Source organism: Dermacentor albipictus, chromosome 3 (genome assembly GCF_038994185.2).
Source record: "Dermacentor albipictus isolate Rhodes 1998 colony chromosome 3, USDA_Dalb.pri_finalv2, whole genome shotgun sequence".
Classification (NCBI taxonomy): Eukaryota; Metazoa; Arthropoda; class Arachnida; order Ixodida; family Ixodidae; genus Dermacentor; species Dermacentor albipictus.
This window is the reverse complement of record NC_091823.1, coordinates 136,730,123-136,752,896: the sequence shown is the minus strand read 5'-3', so window position 1 is coordinate 136,752,896 and position 22,774 is coordinate 136,730,123. Positions and strand designations below refer to the sequence as shown.

General features: G+C 45.4%; 1 protein-coding gene across 5 annotated transcripts in view; it reads right to left on the bottom strand.

Annotated features, from left to right (window-relative positions):
• The window catches only part of LOC139057585 (snRNA-activating protein complex subunit 4-like), a 115,448-nt gene that overhangs the window by 45,091 nt on the left and 47,583 nt on the right, over positions 1-22,774 (bottom strand). For all 5 annotated transcript variants that reach the window (XM_070536074.1, XM_070536073.1, XM_070536072.1 and 2 more), the window contains 3 exons: positions 17,346-17,513; positions 5,457-5,612; positions 334-489 (listed from right to left, as the gene is read on the bottom strand). In XM_070536074.1, coding sequence (XP_070392175.1) covers positions 334-489; positions 5,457-5,612; positions 17,346-17,513 — 480 coding nt within the window. The remainder of the gene's footprint in view (positions 1-333; positions 490-5,456; positions 5,613-17,345; positions 17,514-22,774) is intronic.

The following is a 22,774-nucleotide window of genomic DNA, read 5'->3' as shown; positions in this document are numbered from 1 at the left end:
TGCATTTACTTTAAAAAAGAAACTATTTCTTCTAAAAAGTGCTGCAGGCTACCTGTTGATCCACACAGCATGTGGCAGTCATCATTGACTTGAAACCACTTCAGCACAGCACACTAAAGCAGCAGCTGCAGATGCTTAACACAGGAGTTTGTACCTGAGTTAGTAGGTACTTTCTTGTGGGTAGGCAGCTTTCCTTTCTGCAATCAAAACGAACTAGTGCCACAGAAGGTTGCAGCCAAAGACAGACTGCTGATGACAAGAAATGGACATGAAGGTGTAGTGAAGTCAGGGGTAATCGTTTGCCATTCCTGCTGTACTCCCTAGCCTGCTCACCTTGGACCAGTGGCCAGGTCCATGCTTCTGCACCAGCTCCAACAGGCTGTAGTCCTCGTCCGGAGTATAGGGCCCCGAGACAAATCTTTGGGCAAAATTATCCTTGTAGCGATCCCTGCACTGGCCACCTGTGCGGCCAGGCAGCATGCTTGCCACCTGCAGGCATGGCCATGCTGGTCAGCCACTGGGAAAGTACACTCAAACATCGAGCTTTACAACACCATTCAATAAACCTTCCTACTCGGCGAGTTGGTGCATACTTGATTTGACAAATGTAACAGCGCGAACACATGCAACCATAAAGGAACAAAGATGAGACACAAGTGCTGTGTCTTATTCATTACTTTTTTGCGGGCAGGCAGCTTTCCTTTCTGCCATCAAAACAAACTAGTGCCACAGCAGGTTGCAGCAGAAGACAGACTGCTGATGACAAGCTCACACAACGCGTGTCACAGCACTTGTGTCTCGTCCTTGTTCCTTTGTGGTTGCATGTGTTAGCGCTGTTACAGTTGTCAAATCAGCACCATTCAAATGCATGTTCAAATTCAAATACATATTCGTGTTCAAATACATGCAAATTCACATACACACAAATACATTCAAATACAACTGCCCAGATGTGGTAAAAAAATAAATAAATTTTGAGCACAATCTGTACAACTCCTGAACCATGCACAAAAAATGGATATATCTTGCAAGTCTGAAAATCTACACCTGTTAAATTTAGTCCAAAGCAGAGAAATACAATACTATTTGTTTACAGCTCACCTAAAATCATTACATTGTTCAAGTAACTTTTAGAAAAGTCCAATTCACAAGTTATTGGTACAATTAAAGATAGTGTACAGTTGACCACCTTTATAACAAAGTGTGTGGGGCCCAAAAATTATTCTCTGTACAAGTCACTTCGTTGTAAAGATTGCGCGCACTGCACCACTCACAAAGGAACCGGGAGAGAATTATGCCTTCACTACAATGGTCACTCCGTGCTAGAAGTGTTTGCCTGTATAAGGAATCAATTTTGTTGATTTAATTTCAGTTTCCAGAATTATGACATTGTTTTTTACTGCTATATTGCAAACGTGACACTTCATTTTCCATGTAATATTTTAATTTCCTGACTATTCTTGAAAAAGAAAATAAGTGATGACCTATATGAAAAACCATATCCTGTTGGATTGCATATTTAAGCTTAGTCTTTTAAATGCAACAAACTTCAGAAGTGATTCAATGGATGCCGGACCAAACCATTTCTCCATTCCAACATGTTGTAATAGAAGCTCCTAAGGTTGCGCTTACTCTTTAGGAAGAACTTTGCATAGTTTCTACAATTATTCTTGTATATAAATTCCCTAAACAATACTGTGGGCTTTCGCTAAGGCTCATCTGTGAATGCACAAATCATGAAATGGGAAATGAAAACATGGATGTGAAATGAAAACACGCCCCCTCGGGCATAATCTTGATTGGCCCACCAGGCTCAGTGGGCAACATTGGTCACCGCACAAGCATTACAAGAAGGCCTTTTTCAGAATGGAGTTTAGCTCTGCTGTCGTTGCAGCCTTAATGTCTTCTCTTGGCTGAAATCACTTTCCTTACAATGGCCTCTTGATTTTGGGAAAAAGCCAGATGTCGCAGGGGGCCATATCAAGGCAGTAAGGAGCCTGTTGAACTACAGGAGTCTGGTTCTTCACCAAAAAAGTCTGAATGAAGTGCGAGGAATGTGCAGGTGCATTGTCGTGATGGATGTGTCAATTTCCTGTTGATCACAACTTCAGTCTCTTGCGCTGCACAGCATCACATAGGCGATGGAGGACATCCCTGTAGTGCTCTTTGGTGATTGTTTGACCTTGTGGTATGTACTCATGGTGTACCACACCGTGGGAGTCAACGAAAGCAGTCAGCATCACTTTGACGTTGCTGCGCACTTGGCGGGCCTTCTTTGGTTTTGGTAACATGGAATGCTTCCACTGTGACAACTGGGATTTGGTTTCCGGGTCGTACCCGTACATCGAAGACTCGTCACCAGTGATTATGGTGTTCATGAAGTCGGGGTCAGTGTATGTGGAATCCATCATGTCCTGTGAGACTTCTGCACGCAGTTGCTTTTGCTCCACCATGAGCAGCTTTGGCAGGAATTTTGCCGCAACTCTCTTCATAGCCAAATCTTCGGTCATAATGGAATGTGCAGAAAAACTGCTGATGCCCACCTCTTCCACAATTTCTCAGATAGTCACACGATGGTCCCACATCACCACAGCGTTCACTTTAGCAATGACCTGGTCATTTCAGCATGTTGATAGCTGACCGGAGCGTGGCTCGCTCTCCACTGATGTGCGGCCGTCTTTAAACCGGTTGTACCACTCCTTAATCTGGGTGCTGCTCATAGCATCGTCACCGAAAACCGTCTGAATCTTCTGAATGGTTTCCACTTGGCTGTCGCCAAGTTTCTGGCAAAATTTGATGCACTAGCACTGCTCCAGTCGCTCCACCATTTTCCTTGCATTAAAAACCGACGAGACCACTGCACACTAACTCACTCAAACGCTGCGTCCCAGCGACTGACGCTATTGACTGGCGAGAAAAAATTCACGCATGCACATGAAGGTTCAAGGGTGGCTGATGCAAGCGTGCTTGTTTCATATCTATCAGGTGTTCGCAAAAAAAGAAAAGAAAAAAGGGTCGAATACTTTTCTAACAGACCTCATACAATTTTCTCTTGAGGGATAAGGGCAACCTGCTATTCATGATCTGCGAATGCCTGCAAATGCAACCCAGCCCATTCTTATTTTTTTGATTATTTCAGTGTCATGATCTGGATCCGCGGTCACTACCTGCCCCAAGTAGATGTATTCCCTTACCACTTCCAGTGCCTCACTACCTATTGTAAACTGCTGTTCTCTTTCATGACTTTTAAACATTACTATAGTTTCCCGCAGGTTAATTTCTAGACCCACCCTTCTGCTTTGCCTGTCCAGGTCAGTGAGCATGCATTGCAATTGGTCCCCAGAGTTACTAAGCAAGGCAATATCATCAGCGAATCGCAAGTTACTAAGGTTTTCTCCATTAACTTTTATCCCCAATCCTTCCCAATCCACGTTTCTGAATACCTCCTGTAAACTCGCTGTGAATAGCATTGGAGAGATCGTATCTCCCTGCCTGACGCCTTTCTTTATTGGGATTTTGTTGCTTTCTTTATGGAAGACTACGGTGGCTGTAAAACCGCTGTAGATATCTTTCAGTATTTTTACATACGGCTCGTCTACACCTTGATTCCGTAATGTCTCCATGACTGCCGAGGTTTCGACAAAATCAAATGCTTTCTCGTAATCAATGAAAGCTATATATAAAGGTTGCTTATGTTCCGCACATTTTTATATCACCTGATTGATAAGGTGAATATAGTCTATTGTTGAGCAGCCTTTACGGAATCCTGCCTGGACCTTTGGTTGACAGAAGTCTAAGGTGTTCCTGATTCTATTTGCGATTACCTCATTAAATACTTTGTAGGCAACAGACAGTAAGCTGATCGGTCTATAATTTTTCAAGTCTTTGGCGTCTCGTTTCTTACGGATTAGGATTATGTTAGTGTTCTTCCAAGATTCTGGTACGCTCGAGGTCATGAGGCATTGCGTATACAGGGTGGCCAGTTTCTCTAGAACAATCTGTCCACCATCCTTCAACAAATCTGCTGTTACCTGGTCCTCCCCAGCTGCCTTCCCCCTTTGCATAGCTCCCAAGGCTTTCTGTACTTCTTCTGGTGTTACTTGCGGGATTTCAAATTCCTCTAGACTATTCTCTCTACCATTACCGTCGTTGGTGCCACTGGTGCTGTATAAATCTCTATAGGACTCCTAAGCCATTTGAACTATCTCATCCATATTGGTAATGATATTGCTGGCTTTGTCTCTTAATGTTTACATCTGATTTTTGGCTATTCCTAGTTTCTTTTTCACTGCTTTTAGGCTTCTTCCGTTCCTGGGAGCATCTTCGATTCTATCCATATGATACTTCATTATGTCAGCTGTCTTATGCTTGTTGATTAACTTCAAAAGTTCTGCCAGTTCTATTGTAGCTGTAGGGTTAGAAGCTTTCATACATTGGCGTTTCTTGATCAGATCTTTCGTCTCCTGCGATAGCGTACTGGTATCCTGTCTAACGGAGTTACCACCGACTTCTATTGCACGCTCCTTGATGATGCCCATAAGATTGTCGTTCACTGCTTCAGCACTAAGGTCCTCTTCCTGAGTTAAAGCCGAATACCTGTTCTGTAGCTTGATCCGGAATTCCTTTATTTTCCCTATTACCGCTAACTCATTGATCGGCTTCTTATGTACCAGTTTCTTCCGTTCTCTCCTCAAGTCTAGGCTAATTCGAGTTCTTACCATCCTATGGTCACTGATGCGCACCTTGCCGAGCACGTCCACATCTTGTATGACGCTAGGGTTAAGCGCACCGTACAAGGTCTATTTCATTTCTAGTCTCACCATTCGGGCTCCTCCTCGTCCACTTTCGGCTTTCCTGCTTACGGAAGAAGATATTCATTATCCGCATATTATTCTGCTCTGTAAACTCTACTAATAACTCTCCCCTGCTATTCCTAGAGCCTATGCCATATACCCCCACTGACTTGTCTCCAGCCTGCTTCTTGCCTACCCTGGCATTGAAGTCGCCCATCAGTATAGTGTATTTTGTTTTGACTTTACCCATCACCGATGCCACGTCTTCATAGTAGCTTTCGACTTCCTGGTCATCATGACTATCATAACGCTATCGCATTAAAACAGCTACATTTGCAGAACGACACATGCAGACCTTGTTCAAAACACACTGGCCTTGCAGTGAATGCAGGAATGTCCTAACAACTGAATCCAAAAAATTGAAGCCCAAAAAATGTGTTGCCTACTGCAGGAAACGAGTTTTCTGCTTCTGTACCTTTACCTGTAAAATAGCATCTCTGGCAGGACAAACACTGAGCAATGGTAATTTCACATGGAGCCACCTGGAAGAAGTTAGAGAGCACAGCATTGCTGTGCAACTGAGAGACAGTGCATACCAAGCTGCAGCAAACCCCTGGTGACACACAGCAAAGGATGCAGCATTACCGTTCCAGTGTAACTTGCCTTTGTCCAGCTGCAATCTCCATAGAGTTTCACAGCAATGAGCAGCATGACATCTTCCTGTGCTGTCCAGCGCCCATGTTGCATGCTAGGGTGCAGGGACCGATTGTAGCGGTTCATCACCTGTTTCTTGGACCGGCTGCCCATAAAGTGCGACACCTGCAAAAAAAAAAGAAAAAAAATGTGTGGGGAAATATCCATGATGAAGGTTTGCCCAACAGAGAAAAGATGCCACTGACAAAGCTGGGCCCAAGAGCAGTTGAACATAATCAAACGTGGCGGATGGCGAGTAATGCAATACAGAAAATTGCAACAATGGAAAGAACACAAGTTTTCATGTGCGTTACCCAAAGCAGGTTTGCTGACATGCACTTGGCTTTGTGGGCATACAACAGAAAGTTTGGGATCTCAGCGACCTTTCTGCATGCCAGAACAGGGAAGCAATACTTTTGGAACAGAGAGTTGTGCTGGTGCTTATAGTGCTACTGCAACTAAAAGCCAAAGCTACAAAAACACACAGAGCAACAACATTACCTCTTGTTCTAATGCACGTCTCTCCTACTGTACTTTCAAAGCAGGAACGGCCAATTGCATTCACTCCAAAGCAAACTGTAATTTCAGGCTTATCAGCTTTCAGAATTGATGTACAATCTCAAAAGCAAGATTTATCATTTAGTTTTAGTGCTTTATGCAGGATAACAGAAAGCAGTAGCCTAAATCCACATTCAAGACTTACAAGCATTACGAGTTCCTTAGGAATCTCACTGCGTGTGGTTCACTGTGAGAGCAACCCCTTGGATGGGCACTGCCACGATTGCTGACAATAAAGTAAGTGGTCACACTATATCTGAAAAGTAGTGCGCTACATGCAAATGCAAAATACCATTTGTGTCTTGTATATAAACAGTGGTTATTAAAAGGCCGTGTGCAAATGCCACGTGTATTTTCTTAACCCCTTATCTGCCAATGAGAAGGCAATGCATCATCACAATGAGCGTTTTTTGGTGCGAATAACGAGTTACCTTGTCGTGAACTTTCTGCAGTTTTTTAACATGTGACCATGTGCAGTTTCTTATAATTTTGATAAATATATAATACAAAATGACTTTTGCTATTTTTTTCAACAAGACCATGTGAGCAGAGAGTGGTGGCGAAAGCAGATCGAGAGCTCCAGGTGAGGTAAGGCCAGGTGCGGTGCTCGGAGGCCGCGCATGCGTTTGACTGTAGCTTCCAGGGGAAGAACCAGGTGGCGCACAGTGTCTGTTGTGAGCGGTGTACGTGGTGGAACAACACACGGACAGCATGAAGAAAAGTCGCAGAGCGCAGTAATGAAGGGAATGTTTGCTATGAACGTGCCGGCCTGTCATCATTCGTAACAACCAGTAAAAATACAATAGGCATTCCTGGTATCATATATTTTAGAAAAGACTGGTGCAATATTTGCAGGTCTAAAAACAATTCAGCACTTTAAAACTTTTTTTAGAAATTTGTCATGGCAGTTAACTCTTGCCTAACTGTTAGCAAAATGCCCATTTTCAGTGATTTCATGTTCTAACGTTCTATTTCACAATGTAATAGTCGCCACGGGTACCATGATACATAATATTATAGCCCAATCAGTGGTGTTTTAAATGGATGTCGAGTAGTAACAATTCCTCAGAACACTTTTGAAAATTCTTATTAGAGGTGTGCAAATATCAAATTTTTAAAATACGAATCAAATACGAATATCAAACTTCGAATATCGAATTGAATATCGAATTATCAAAGACAAAAGCTTTTTTCACTAATAAACTATTGTTTCACCATATATTTATGTTGAAAACAATTTATTATTAGAACAAAATGTGTGATTGCACAAATATATCAATATCTGCAAAACAGTTACTGTTATGACAGACTACCGAGACTAGCTTCTCAAATCACAAAAGTGTTGCACACAAAATTTTGCAGTTTAGTACAAGTGGCAACAAACATTAAAAGTTGTCATGTAGAAAGATGAGTTGTTCTAAGTGGTTAGGAAGCAGGTGCTCCCTTTCAGCAGACACAACATCCCCTGCCACAGAAAACGCTCTTTCACTTGGGACCAAAGTGGCTGGTATTGCCAGGTATTTAAGGCAAAGCTCAGCTAGACTGGGGTACCTGAAGAAGTCCACAGTCTGCCACTGTCTTTTCTTCGTAATGCCTTCTCGGAATATGCAGCCATTTCCTATTCTAATGAAGAAAGTTTTCTATTTCCCGCTTGGCTACTTGCAAGATAATCAAAAGCATTCCAAACATCACAGGAGGGCTGTGCAGACTGTTTTGGTTCTTGCTTTATAGCTTCTGGGTTAGTCGTATCCCCAGTAGGACATAAAGCCAGATCTTGAAGCACCAGATCTTTTAACACATCACACACATCATCTTCTGTTTGTTGGTTTTGAATATTGTGGATTTGAAACATGGGTCCGAAAAATGGCGAAGCATGCTTCCTTGTCTTCTGCTTGCTTTGATGGAACTAGCTTGTTCTCTAGGGAATTCAGTTATGCCACTGAAGTTGAGCCAAAAGTGACGCACATGTATCTGCATTAGCAGTCACAGTAGTATGATAGAATGGCTTCAGTACTTTGACGTATTCAGAAGCCTCCTTCCATTCTAGTGCGCTTAGGCCATCAATGCTGTTGTTTGGTATGGCTTAATGCTGTTGTTCGATGTGGCTCAATGCTGTTGTTCGATATGGCTAGCTCAACAGTGACTGCTTCCTTCAAGTCTAAGAGGCAGGACAGCATCAAGTATTGGCTGTTCTATCTGGTTTCCACATCTTGCACCAGACAAAGCAGACTCTTTTGTATTCTTTTTTGGTATTCCTCTAGCCGCATTTGTGCCAATGAACTCCGCTTATAATGACCAAACAATGTGCCTAGCCTTCTTGCACAAATAATCAATAGACGGAATACGGGATATTGCGTCACTGATAGCAAGCTGCAGGGTGTGAGCGAGGCACAAACGCTCAAAGCCTCCTGACTGCGGCATGGATGTTATGTCCATTGTCTGTCATGATGTACTTTTGGCAGTCATTGGTTATCTCTCATTCAGTGCACATCTCATCAAGAAATTCTGCTATGTTCCCAGTACTGTGACTGGCAGCCATGTGACGAGCATTGAGTGTGTATCGTTTCATTTGAAAAATTGGTGTCAAAAGGTGGTAAGTGAAGCTCCCATAGCTTTTGTTGGCGTGTGATGTCCACATGTCGCTTGTAAAGGCAACAACTGTTGTTCCTCCTCCAAAAGCACTGCTGAGCTCAGCCTTCACCTTTTTCCGTATGTCGTCATACAAGCACGGAACAAGCGTGCGTGAAAGTGCAGTGCGTTACGGTAAGCAATAGTTCGAAACAACCTCAGCCGCAAGTTCTTTGAACTTGCAGTCTTCAACAACATTGTAAGGCTGTAAATCAAGCGCTACCATGGCAGCCACCTTATTATGTAGAGCTTGAGTCTTCTTTTCTGACACTGGCTCAATGCGGGCGGCACACAGTCATTTATCATTGACTGATCTTTCCCAGGCGCACCTGCAGCAATCTTCCGGTACTCTTTAACAGTGGCAGGATGCTGCTTCAGATGGTTGGCAAGCGTAGTTGTTGTGCCTGTTGGTGTTTGAAGATTTGTGCTGCATGTCTTGCACTGTGCCGTTGATGGTGTCTTCATGAAGTATTTCCAAATTATCACTTTTTTTCTCTTCGTTTCAGCGTAGTCTCCAGATTATTCCTCCGTTTTGCGGATGGCTTGCCATAATCCCCTTCTTCTGCAATGGCATGCGTCGGCAAAAGTGCAAAAAATAAGGTCTTCGTATCATAGACTAGTCACAAAGAAAGTCAAACGATCGCGTGTCATATGATCACGCCCATTTGGCACAGCCATGAAGTAAGGAAAAATGAGGAGGAAGCATCACGTGATCCTGCTAGCCTCGGCAAACCAACCTCCTCTGAAGCCACTCCTCCACACACCGGGGCCTTGTGCATAGTGCCTTCTGGGTAGGAATGGGCCCACATTGTTGCCAGACCATTCATGTTTGTTTGGTCAAGGTAACGATTAGTGGCTTAGTGGCGTCTGCCATCAAAGGCACGGAGGCACATAGAAAGTACAACGCGTGGGTATCTGCTACCATGGGCATAGTTCTTCGCTTCAAATGCGTTGCCTTGAAACATGGAGAAAGACTGGGGAGCCAAACCTATGGCGACATAATTTTCAAAGCATCACTTGCGCTTACCACCGCAGTTAGTTGGTGCTCTCACTTGAAACCCGTTCAGAGTATGTTCGAGCATGGTCTATTGTTTCGTGAAATCAGCCGTCGTGTACATGAAACTCCAGTGCGTATTTTCTGGCTAATTTTTGTTCTGCTGTCTAGCACATATGTAGCATGAGACAAGATCTTCTGCAGGATGGTTATTTGTTGTGTGTTTGCTTAGTAAAAGGTCCTGCTGTGCATCTTTCATTGTGAAATAAATAAATAGCATTACCCTGCACTCTAAACGTCGAAGTCGTCGCCTTTCCTTGAGATTTGCGTGCACTATTTTGTAATATCTTGTGGTGCAACATTTTTACGCTGCTGAGGTGTGCCTATTGAGTTCTCACCAGTCTGTTGAGAGGCAGAAGGCATTGAGCAGAACAACAGCATAGACTGGTACAGTCTACCCCAAAAGTGAGCTGGCACGGCCTCAAATATGGTCGGTGTCCCTGGCTCACCAGTCCATTGTTGGGCACAAGATGGGATGAATTTTTTTTCACACGAAAAAGCAGTCGCTGCAGACCACGGACGCTCGCTTGGGCACCTGCATCTGTTTGCATGGGCAAAAGCTATCATATTGTTTCCCAGAATGTGCCCCCAAATGTGCCGAATCGCTGTCAGAAGAGCAGCTTGGTTGCCTTCACACGTTTGCAGAGCGAAAGGTTTCCTCGTTTACTTGAAACCACCCCAAAATGCGACCAGCCATCCTTGAGGTGGTCGTTGCGGGTTGTTGGGCATAATGCTGACACCTTTGTTCGCTACTGCATTGGCACCTGTCTGCTGCTTGCTTAAGCAGTCACCTGCGTGGTGGTTTGGTGCTTTACCTTGTCAAGTACATTCTTAACACAGATTCGACAGCTTCACACACTTGAATTCCTTCACTCAACCTCTGCATGCGTTTGCCACACCGACGATGTGCATGTATTCCAAAGCCCCCGCAGCAGACGCAACCAAAGTGAACCGACTAAAGTTCCTGCTTACCTATCACGTGATGGTCTATTTCTCATCATCCCCTTCCTTTAAATTTTTATGACTAGGCTTCAAAATTGTCACGTGACGCTCCCTCCAAATATTTTCCTTCCTCTTGTGGGGAGCACCCGCCTCCATTTCCTCCTGCGTACCCGCGTCGTCCCATTCGCAAGTGGCCGACGGGTCGCGCCGGCGTAGACGGGAGAGAGGCACTACGCGCCCTCCCCCTTCTCCGTCGCTCTGATGACGCGCGTACCCCTCATCCACTACGCGGCTCACGGGAAAGGGAAACGTATCCGGCGGGCGAGGAGGACTTCCCCTCGCAAAAAGGTAAAAGGCATAAAAGCGCGCTACCGGGAGAGACTCGCTCTCTTGGGACGCCGACGCCTTGGACCGCCTGCAGTGCACCTGCCGCATCCCGTGAGTGACCTCGTTTGTCTGACCCACCCAGACAACGAGGCAAGCCTTTTACTACTTTTACTGAGAGGACGTCCCTCTGCGAGTGTTTGATATTGCAAATAGCAATAAACGTTACCGTTGACACCGCTGGTTGCCTTATTCGTCCGAACCCGGCATAGCCACGATTCCCGCGCTACGGGTTGGGAGTACCACGGAGCGACTGCGTGGGGCTAGATCCGGAGCTCGCCTTCAGCCCTAGCCGCACGCAGAGTGGAACCCCCACACTCTATGGACGCAACACACAAAGAAGCCTATGCCGCCACCATGCAGCTATGCGAATGTCGATGAGCCTTACTATGGATGGATGGATGGATGGATGGATGGATGACGGCTACACCCTTTGTAACGGGCGGCAGCTGGCGCCACCTAGCCTTTTGCTCCCCCTCCTATTTTTTTTTTTATATCCCCTTCTCCTTAAACTAGTTTTCACTCCGCTCCTCCCCCCAAAATAAATATTTAAAATAATACAGAAAACATTAGCTCCCCGATTTATGGTATTATCTCTCCCTTGACTTCCTCCACTAATCCTCTAGCCTCCCCTTCATCACTGCCACTCTTTTCTCGCCTATTTGCCCTCGTTCCCCGGGAAAACCTAATGCCCCTTCCATATCTGTCCCTGTTCCCTCAGCCAGAGTTGGGCAAAGGTCTGTGCATCTCAGCACTATATGCTCTGTGGTCTCAGTTTCGGCTCCGCAAGCTGTGCGTAAAAGGTCCACGTCTTCAAATTTTGCCCTGTATGTTTTCGTTCTCAAAACCCCCGTCCTAGCTTCGAATAATAGTGAGCTGCCCCACGACTCTCTTTATCTCCTGTTTTTGTGTCTTATACATAGCTAGCGTTGGCTTTCTGAGCATTCTTTCTTCCCACCTTTTTCTTTCCGTCTCCTTCACCTCCTTTCCCACACTAGAACTACGTTAGACCCCCTCCCTCGGCTGTAGTTCTGAGTGTCCACTTTGTGTTCAAACTTTTCATGTATAGATATTTGTACACTTTTCCCGCCCACCTTTCTTCCCCCAGTGCTGCGAGTCTCTGTTCATATTTTAGATTACTCATTGCCTCTCTACCTTCGAATGACGTCCATCCCATGTACCCCTGCACTCCCTCATTAGGGGCGTTCCCGTGAGCTCCTAAGGTTAACCTGCCTACACTTCTCTGTCTTGTTTCCATGCATGCCTGAACTTCCAATTTCATGCACACTACTGAATTTCCGAATGTGAGGCCAGGTACCATAACCCCTTTCCATACCCCTCTAACCACCTCATACCTACTATAGTTCCACAGTGCCTTGTGTTTCATTACAGCTGAGTTCCTTTTCACTTTTTCAATCATAATTTTTTCATGTTCATCCAAGTATTTTTTGCCCTCGTTTAGCCATATGCCCAAATACTTGTATGTTTCAACATGATCAATCTTAGTGCCTTGTATTTCCAATGGTTCCCCCCTTTCTTCATTATATACTATTATCCCAGACTTCTCTCTACTGAATTGCAGTCCCAATTTTTCTCCCTCCTCTCCACATATCCTCATTAGCTCCTGCAGTCCTACTCGGGTGTCAGCAAGCAGCACAATATCATCTGCATACATCAGTCTGGCTAGTACTTGAGTTACCTTCTGGCCTTCCAGCATATAGCTTATGTCGGTTCCTACTGTGCTCTGTTCAAGCCTCTTTTCCATTTGGCTCATGTATATCATAAAAAGCAGGGGCAACAATGGACAGCCCTGCCTGAGACCACTTCTTATTTTAGCTGGCTTTGTAGTTTCCCCCTCCCATGTTATCTCTACCTCATTATCCGTATAAACTTGTTTTAGGAATCCAACCAACTTTCTATCTAGATCATATTCGTTCAACTGGCTCCATAACTTTTCTCGGTTTACATTATCATATGCTCCTCTAATGTCTAAAAAAGCTATCCATAGTGGTTTCTGCCTGGCTGCCGCTATCTCTATGCACTGTGTTATAACAAATAAATTATCATCTAGCCTTCTGTTCCTTCGAAATCCATTCTGCAGCTCTCCCAAGATCTCTTCACATTCTGCCCATTCCTCCATTCTCATTTTCACCATCTGCATTGCTACTCTGTATATGACTGATGTGACAGTTATTGGCCTGTAGGATTTAATGTTGTCCTTGCTTCCCTTACCTTTGTAAACTAATATCATTCTGCTTGATTTCCAGTCCTGTGGAACATCTTCCCCTACAACTATTTGTTCGATAAGTTGTCATAATTTGAATTTACTTTTCTGGCCAGTTGTTGGAGTTTGAGGAGGACTTTGCAATTTCATAGGTATGTCATCATGTCCTGTCGCTGTTCCCATGGGGACCTAGTGTTCAATTCTGTCCCATTCCTTACTTGTCATCCCTCTGTTCTCCTCCTCTAATTCTGTCCTGCTGTTGTCACTGTTCTCCATTTCGCTACCCTGTGGCTCTGCAAATGCTGCCTCTATTGTTAACCTAATATATTCCTGAGCTTCCTCTCCCTCTACCTTTGTTCCTTCTGGTGTAGTCAGTGAGTGCTGAACCACCTCTGTCTTACTCTGTTGCCTTATGTGTTCCCAAAACTTCTTAGAGGCATTTCTCTCTTTTTTTTTTCTTGTCTCTAACAACCACTGTACCCCAACTTTTGCTGTCTTGGCTTGAATTAATGCCGATGCTTCTCTTTTCATTGCAAGGTAATTCTCCCATTTTGTCTCCACCTCTTCTGGTGGGGCTCCCCTTTTCTTTGCTGCTCTGTGTTTTCTGCACGCATCTTTGCGTTGCTCTGTGGCCTCCTTAACTTCTCGGTCCCACCAGTTTTTCGGTTTATGTTTTCCCTGCTTACTTCCTAGTTTCCTAATCTGTCCCTTCTCTAGCGCTCGTTTAAATATACCTATTAACTAGTCGTATGTCCATGCCCTTTGTGGTTACTTGGATACCATGTTTTCAATGTTTTTCGCCACTTCTTGTAGCTGCCTGTCATTCAGTTCACTCATACCTTTCCATTCTGCAGTTTCTATCAGTGGTACTGTCCTCCCAAAACCGATTTTGATTCGTTTATGATCATTCCCCAGGCTTTTTGTACCTTCCTCATCAATTTCCATACCTCCCAACCGTTCATACAGCTTGTGGGACATTAGGCAGTGGTCGATTGTCGAGAGGGAGTTATTTCTTTCCCATGTTATCTTCCCGTCGCATTTAATTTCGGTATTAACTATGCTGGATCTTCCTTGGACGATGGTTCACCCCTAGCGCTGCCACCAGTTGTTAGAGTTTGAGGAGGACTTTGCGATGAAAACTGGAGGTTTATTTACATTATTTGCAGTGAAAGGACCAAAAAATTAACAGTCATAGAGTCATTATGGACCCGCAGCTACTCGGACGCTGCGGCCCGTGGCAAGAAGAAGCTCGAAAAAGATGAAGGAATCCTCTCTTGCTGCTCCCGGTCTCTGGCTTTTAAGCCCTTCGGTGTCTCGAAGTCACGTCACAATTGGCCAATCGGCGAGCCCGCTCAGGTGACGCCATTTTCGGCCAATTGGCGAGCCCGCTCAGGTGTCGCCATTTTCGGCCAATGGTAGGCGCCCATGCGATTGTGTCACACCCGGCGGAGAGGGTCGCTCCTTGGGCCCCAATTGTCCGAGGGCTTACATCTCCCTGCGGTATTGCCTTGCTGGCTTGCAAGTGCCGTCACAATAGTCGGAAGGGGGCGACGTTTCAGTGCTGCAAAGCAGCTTTGCTCGGGACCTGCCTTACCTGGAACCGTGCCAGGCTCCCGCTACACTTTCGGGAAGAGTCAAGCAGTGAATAGCTCCATCTGCGGCGCACGACGCCAACTCATTTGCATGTGCCGTGCCTCAGGAACGGGGTAGATGTGCTTCTGCGCTCCTTAATTAGCTGTGGCGCGATTCGATGTGGTCTGGTGAACTCGAAGGGGGCTCAGGAAAAGGTCCCGTATCTAACAACTATTACAAAATCATAGGCCTCACAAAAATCTACTAAAATCTGCCCTGTTGCATCTGTCGCCCCGTCAAAGTATTCCAAATGTGCATTTATGTCCCCTAGGATGATTATCTGCCATTTCATCTCTCATACATTTGAAATGTTTTCCATTCTCCTCTTTCGACTCATTCCCCGTTTTCAGATACACCAGTCCCAGCACTGTCTCTACATTCCCTATGGAGCCCTGAGCCACATGTGCTTACTGCAGCTCTCCCTTACCCTTTCCCAGCCCTGTCCCTTTACTAGCGCCCCAAGGCCTCCTCCTCTGCGGTCTTTCCCTTTTCTGTTGCACCCTACACAGGTGTATCCTGCAGGCCTCACATACACCATGGTGGCCAACATACAGCAACGAAAGCAAGTACAGTGTGCACACTCAAGTGCAGTCGCTGAGGTCGTTCGCTGTCCAGGAAAAAAAAAAATTAGATTGTGGGCTTATCCAGTAAGTTTCACATAATCGCATAATCAAATACCTTATAATATTCAAAACCTTTTGAATATCCAAAATATTTGAATACACAGTTTTCAAAGCGAATACAAATATTAGGAATGTAATATTCGAGTAATATACGAAAACTTAGACTATTCGCACACCCCTAATTCTTATGTTAACCTTCAAAAAGCACCTCAAAAAACATGAATAAAAGTAATAATTTGCTATTTTTATATAAGTACCCGGAGCAAAAAAAAATATCTCAAAATGTACAAAATATGCGCCTGACTCATACTTCCCAAATTTTAGTCAAACCACGAAAAAAAATTATGCAAATTTGTTGGCATCAATGCAATCCACAGCAATGAACATGCTATGCAAGAAAGCAGTAGCTTCGCAAATATGGAAAACAGGTAAGTTCCTATTGTGCAGAAAGCATTTGTTTTTAATGATTGCCGTATGCAGCTGGTGAACTTTTTACAGCACACTTTAAGCTCGAAAGCAATAGTCATCAGATCAGGGAGCATGCATCCTAGTACTTTATTATTGCACTGAACCAGCTTTTCTGTACAGGCAAGCTAGTCTAGTGTGCATTCAAGTGGCGCTGGAGTCATACACATGCTTTGTTCAGTTCCTGTACAGTGCTGTACAGTAATGTGGAGTGTTGCGCACTATTTTACAGTAATGAATAATGGTACTTGAAGAGCCGCTGTTCAAAATGTAAAATATTAGAATGAAGGAGCATCTGAAATTGAATGCATGCTCTTGTGCGAGTGAAAATCCTACTCAACAGGAACAATTGTTCATACTAAATTGTACATACGGTGTTGAAATGCTGATGAATAAAACCAACCCACGGTGGGAAAAATAAAGTTGCATTTGACATTAGACAAACATGATTATCAAAATAGCAAACACTCATGAGCCTCTACCATTGTTTGAGACATTGTTAAAACAGCCTAGACGTTGGATAGGAAAATCAGCTAGCCCGAAAGAAACTTCTGTGTCTTCAGTGCTGCCATCACTTAAAATCTGTGTTGCTGAGTCGACCAAAGCTCTATTTTGCATATCTTTTTTCCTGAGAAGTGTTAAGAGCACTGGAGGCTAGTTTCAATGATACCACCAGTCACAGCTTTACTTTTCCAGACTCGCCAACCTGCCAAAAATTGTCAAAGCTGACCAATAGTTCAAGTTCAGTTGTCAATTCAGATGTGGCTTTGCATTTATAGCAGTAAAATTCCAACGAATATGTTTAACAAGTAGAAAACTGTGTATCAAATTGATTGATTTGTATAGGTCCAGTAAGGACCTATAGGGACTTAAGGGACTAAAGGCACCCTCTCATAAAAGTCAGGCCACAGTGCAACCATAGGAGAGTGCTCAAAGCAGGAAATTTGCCTCTCAGGTATCAGGGTCATATACTTGCTCTCCGGTGACAGCAGCAATTGCTCTCTTGCCAAACCCCATGAGCAGTCCACCTGAAATGAGTTTATAACCAAGTCCCACACCTTAGTAAGGACCTCATTTTAGGGGGAAGTTTACTGCCTGCTTGAAAAACGTTTCTCCTTCTCACTGCATTTAACAAAATTTGGAGAGATAGTTCGAACTTTGAGACATCCCACCAGCTATGCCACTAGACCTAAGTGCCTTGTGAATTATGTACTTTAAAAAGGCATGGTTTGAAACTTTTGCCAATTTGCTGCTTGAGCCACAATGCATACATGACCTAGAAACTACATCTGTAGAGGCTGCAGGGCATTTTTAGGCCAAGGCACACTCATGCATTCAAAGAGACACACCTGTGACCAGGAGATGTCGTCTCCCTCAGTGCACACGGCGATGAGCTGCTGCAGTCGGTGGTTTTCTTCCTCTGAAAATGCGCCCATGTTGTGGCGTGTGACGAGCCGGGTCGAGTAGTGTGTTGCACATTGAAACGCACTGCGGCCAGTCTTCAGCTCCTGTGCCACCTGCACACACAGGGCGTCACTAATAGACCATAGCAAATGACTAACTAGTTGGTTTACCAATTGAAGTGAAGACTTAAATTCTAGGAATATGGCAGATAAAATTAAATAGGGATACAGTCAAAGCTCAATATAATGAACTTCAATACAGTTAACTTCCGTTAATTTGACACAGACAAGACTAACAAAATTGATTAAATTATCTCAGGGTGGGGGAGGGGGAGGTCGAATTAAACAAGATGCAAAAAAAGGGCAAAACACACCGCTGATTCGTTTGGCAGTATATGCCCAATTTTAACACATCCCCAAATTAATTGTGCACCTGCTTTCTATGTGTCCAAAGTATTCTGCGTTGACCTGCAGCGTCAACCCCAATGTATGTTACGGTTTCTAGTCTCCGTGAACCTGAGACTTTCTCCGCCCAAAATAACGTTGACATCGACGACTGGCTCAGCACGTATGAGCACGTTAGCCAAAGCCACCACTGGAACCTTACCATCATGCTTGCCAATGCAATCTCGCGCGTCCCCTGATATGTTTTTCCCGCATAGCCCTCGTCTTCAAGATGGCGTACTCTACAGCCACAACATTCAGCCCGACGGCCCTGCACTACTCCTTGTGATCCCTAAACACCTTGGCTCGGCTGTTTTCCATAAACTTCAGGACCTCCCCACTGCTGGTCCACCTGGGTGCGTCACATACCTATGACCGGATCTACCAACGCTTCTTTTGGCCAGGGGTTACTCGCTCCGTTCGAAGATACGTAGCTGCGTGTGAGAAATGCCAGCGATGCAAGACACCATCGACGCTTCCCGTTGTGTACCTTCAACCACTCGACATTCCCGCGGAACCATTCTTTCGGGTTGGTTTGGACTTACTTGGCCCTTTTCCTCTTTCTACCTTTGGGCTGTGGCCCCGGATGTCGCCTACAAGCTGCGCCCCAGATGTCGCCGATTTTCTTCTACGCAACGTGGTTTTATTACATGGAGCTCCACGACAACTTCTCACAGACCATGGCCGGACATCCTTGTCAAAAAGTATTGCGGGCATCCTCCAGTCCTGTGCCACGAGGCACAAGCTATCCACGTCATACCATCAGCAAACAAACGGCCTCAAGGAGCATTTCAATCGCACTCTCACAGACATGCTCGCGAAATATGTCTCTTCAGACCACACTGACTGGGACCTCGCTCTACCATTTGTCACATTTGCTTATACCGTATTTACTCGATTCTAAGCACCCCCTTCTTTTTCACGATCGCGATGCCCAAAGTGAGGGGGGTGCTCAGATTCGAAAAATCTAGAATGACCCCCCCGCCCTCTTTTTGCTGCGACATCACTGCGAGAAATAACATTTTATTTTGCAAACATTCAAAAGAAAAATTGGTACGAACAGTGAACGCACCATTTTTGTAGGATGCTCAGTGACTATCACTGCCACTAGAGTTCGTCGCACTGCTTGAACCGCTGCTCTCGGTATCCCATAGCAGGTCGTCTTCTGTTCCATCGAAGTTGTTACTGATTGAGCACTTCTTAAATGATTTGACCACAACGTCCACTTGGACCCTCTTCCACGCGTCCAAAATCCACTTTGAAATGGTTGATGGGGACGCTTTCTGCAGCTTTCCCGTCGGTGCCTTCTTATGTTCGGTTTCGCACCCACTCTTCGTACTCCTGTCGGAGATTGGCTTTGAAGGGCTTGTTGACTGAAACGTCGAGGGGTTGCAGCACTGGTGTCATGCCACCCGGAATCACAACCAAGTCGCTATTGATGTTTCGAAGTTTTGTCTTTACCTCCGGGGTCAAATGGCCACGATCTTCCACTGTAGCTGCGAAACACGTCCAACAGAAGCATCGACCGCGTGCCTGCAGGTCCGCCGAGCAATGATTTCAGAGTGAGAAAGCGCATTTGGCGGCCTTGGCTACGTGCTCTTCCTAACAAATAGGGGAGTGCTTAGATTCACATGCAAACTTTTTTCCAAACTCTTTCGCGAAAATGGAGGGGGGTGCTTAGAATCGCGAAAATGCGGTAATTCCTCGTGCCACAACACAGCCAGTTATTCCCCATTTTTCCTTCTGTTTGGCCTTCTGTCTGCCCCTCGACACAACCCTCCCTGTTCACGCAGCACCGACCGGTGAATATGCACTTGACGCCATTGCCCGCTGTGCCCAAGCAAGGGAAATTGCCTGTGACCGCCTTCTGAAATTCCAAGAGTGTCAAAGGTGTTTGTACAAACGGCAACAATGAGACATGCGCTTCCTGCCTGGTTCTTTGGTGCTTCTATGATCTTCGTCGCGTCAGGTCAACCTGTCAGAGAAACTGCTGTCTCGTTACACAGGCCCATACCGAGCGCTTCGTGCCATGACTCCCGTCACCTACGAGATTGCCCCGATGCCCCATGTGCTTCCCAGTCCTGTGCTATTATGCATATTACACGACTGAAGCAGTATCACCCTCCCAGTGATGACATTGAGATGCTCCGGGACGTCACTTCTGCCGCCGGGGGATTATGCAAAAAGCGTGTGGTATTTGATTGTTTAAACGAGGTCTGTGGGCGCCATCACTCGAGAAAAGAGGAGGAGGAATGAAGTGGGCTCGTGCTAAGAATCCAACCAGTCAGAGCTGGAACAGCTGTTGTAAATATAACCTGTAAATAGTTGCTCATCTTACTGGCTCGTCCTTCGCGTAACAATATCTTGCCTTTTATCACATATGCCTACAACACTGCAAAGCATGAAACTACCGGCTACTGTCCTTTCTATCTTCTTTATGTCAGAACAGCCCGCAGCTTCCTTGACACCATTCTACCTTTTACTCTTCATGCGGGCTCTTCTATTGCCCAGACTCTCTACCACGCTGAGGAAGCACACCCCACAGCTCAGCTCAGTATGTTGGCATCCCAGGACCGCTCCAAGATCAGCTACGATTCACACTATAAGAATGTGTTGTATGACAAAGGGGACACAGTATGGCTTTGGACATCACTTCACAAGCACGGCCTGTGCCAGACGTTTATGGCTCGTTACACTAGCCCTTTCGTCATCACCAATTGCCTAAGTGATGTGACCTATTCGATTGCTCATCTCGTTTCTAATGGCTACCGGTCTAAGAAGACACACCTTGTTGCACTTCGGAGTCATGAGGAAGACGCTGTCATCCTCGTGACTCCGAGTGGACGTAACAGTTACTTGCCCAGCGGGCTTCATCTGTGAATAGAGTGTTACGCTAAAGCTACAGGAAGAACGCACGAAGAGGAGAACGAAGTGCGCTTGTCTTTGCAGCGGGTCGGTGTCGGCATGGCCCCTTCTCATCAATTCATCTTTAAATAAACGCATCCCATAGTAACAATATGGTGCATAGATAGCGCCATCTAGAAAAGTCAGTTTCACAGCCGTTACTAGCCATACCAGTAGCCAACTGAAGTACACAAGTGACGTTGCCATTTTGACTTGTGTCGTATTGCCGTGCAGTGTGGCATTATCGCAATGGCACCAAACATACAATGCCACTATATAGTCGAACCCACTTATAACGATACCAGTTTTAACAATATATCGCTTATAACAATGAGAAGCTGCTGCACCGTTGGCTTTTGTATGTTTTCCATGGTGAAATAGCCCCTTTACTACAATGCCCTGATGCCGCATTATCATTTATAACTATGAAGTCTGGCTGCTGGGTGTCCGAGCTGAAAGGTAGTGAAATGCGAAATCCTTGAAAAGAAAAAACAAAACAAGAAATTCGAGTTGCTGCACGATGGGCCGCTGCTCCAACAGCCGTCGTGCACTCATTTTCCAGCCATCTCCGCACGGCTCTCTCCCATCGCCCTACTACCCCTGCAAACACAAATGGGCTGTGCCCCATAGCTCTACGCCGCCCCACTCTCCGAAACACAAGTGGACCGCATCAACCGCACCGCAAGCAGATTGCTCGCATGTTGTGCACTGGCTTCTCATTCAGCACACTTCTGCAATCGGCTTAATCGCTCTTATGTTCGTTTTTGTTGCTTGTGTCGAAGTTGTTCCTTGCCCCCTTTCCCCCGTTTCACAACTTCGCTTGACTCACCATCGAAACGGAAGATGGTTGATCCGCCCGCTGATCATCGGCAAGGCACGCCGTTGCTGGTGAAAAGGAAGCGCACGGCTATAGATTTGGAAATTCAGTGCTTCTAACCAATGAGATGATCGTCACGAATGTGGTTGCTTTGGATAGCAATGGCAACGACGGCAGCGATGACGCGGAAGGGCGGGCTGTCCGTACGTTGTCCTTACAGGAGGCCCTGCAGATGATTCAGTCCCTCCCGGGACTCGTTTTTACGAGGAACCTTCCGCTGCACTTGGTGGAGTGCTTGGATGCCTTGGAGAAGGATGTCGGCAAGCTTCGCATAAAACATGCATGGCTGAGGGATATAGGCTTTTCTTGTGCAAGACATAAAGTACGTGGCAAGATGCTTGTGGCGATCTCTCCTCAGCGTTTCTTCTGGATTTCTCAAGCTGACAGGCTGTCGCGGCAGTGTTCTTGACATTTTTAAAAGGCCCCTTTTGGGGTCACCAAAGCGACGCCTCAGCGGTGCTCGCATATCGCTTGCCACTTGTGACACCACTTTGCAATTGTTATAGCAGTGCCATTCTTTAACACCAACAGCCGCGGCTTTTTACACGCGATCGAAGCACTCAGGAAGTAGTTGAATGAGTGAACACAATCAGTAGCCGTGCGTAGGAAGGTGGTGGGGAGTGGCACTGGCCTCCCTGCCTATATAGCTTTCTCATTTCAGCTCTGCCATCCCCCATTTTGATTGTTTCATGCAACCCGGTTCCAACAATTATCGGTTAAAACAATGGAATTTTCGTGGCACTTTAATATTGTTATAAGTGGGTTCAACTGTAGCGCCTTTTTCAAACAAAAAGTTGTGCTAGCCGCAGAGGCATCGTCAAACATTCAAGCCGAACGGGACTTCAGCATCGATGAGAAAAACATCCGTTGTTGGAGGGGGCAACAGGAGATGCTTTTTGTATGTGCCGCAATGAGGAGATGACAGCGATAAGAAAGACAGCGACACGGCTAGCTATGATGATAAGCAGAGTGAGCTCGGCATGTCCACATTTAATAAATGCTGTTTTCATTTGTGAACAGTGTCCTCAGAAACCCCCCCCCCCAACTTCAGACATTCGGGGGTTGGCTTAGAATCAGGGATGGCCTACATTTGAGTAAATACAGTATTACGAATGAAAAAAATACTTGCTATATTGTAGGATAAAATCAA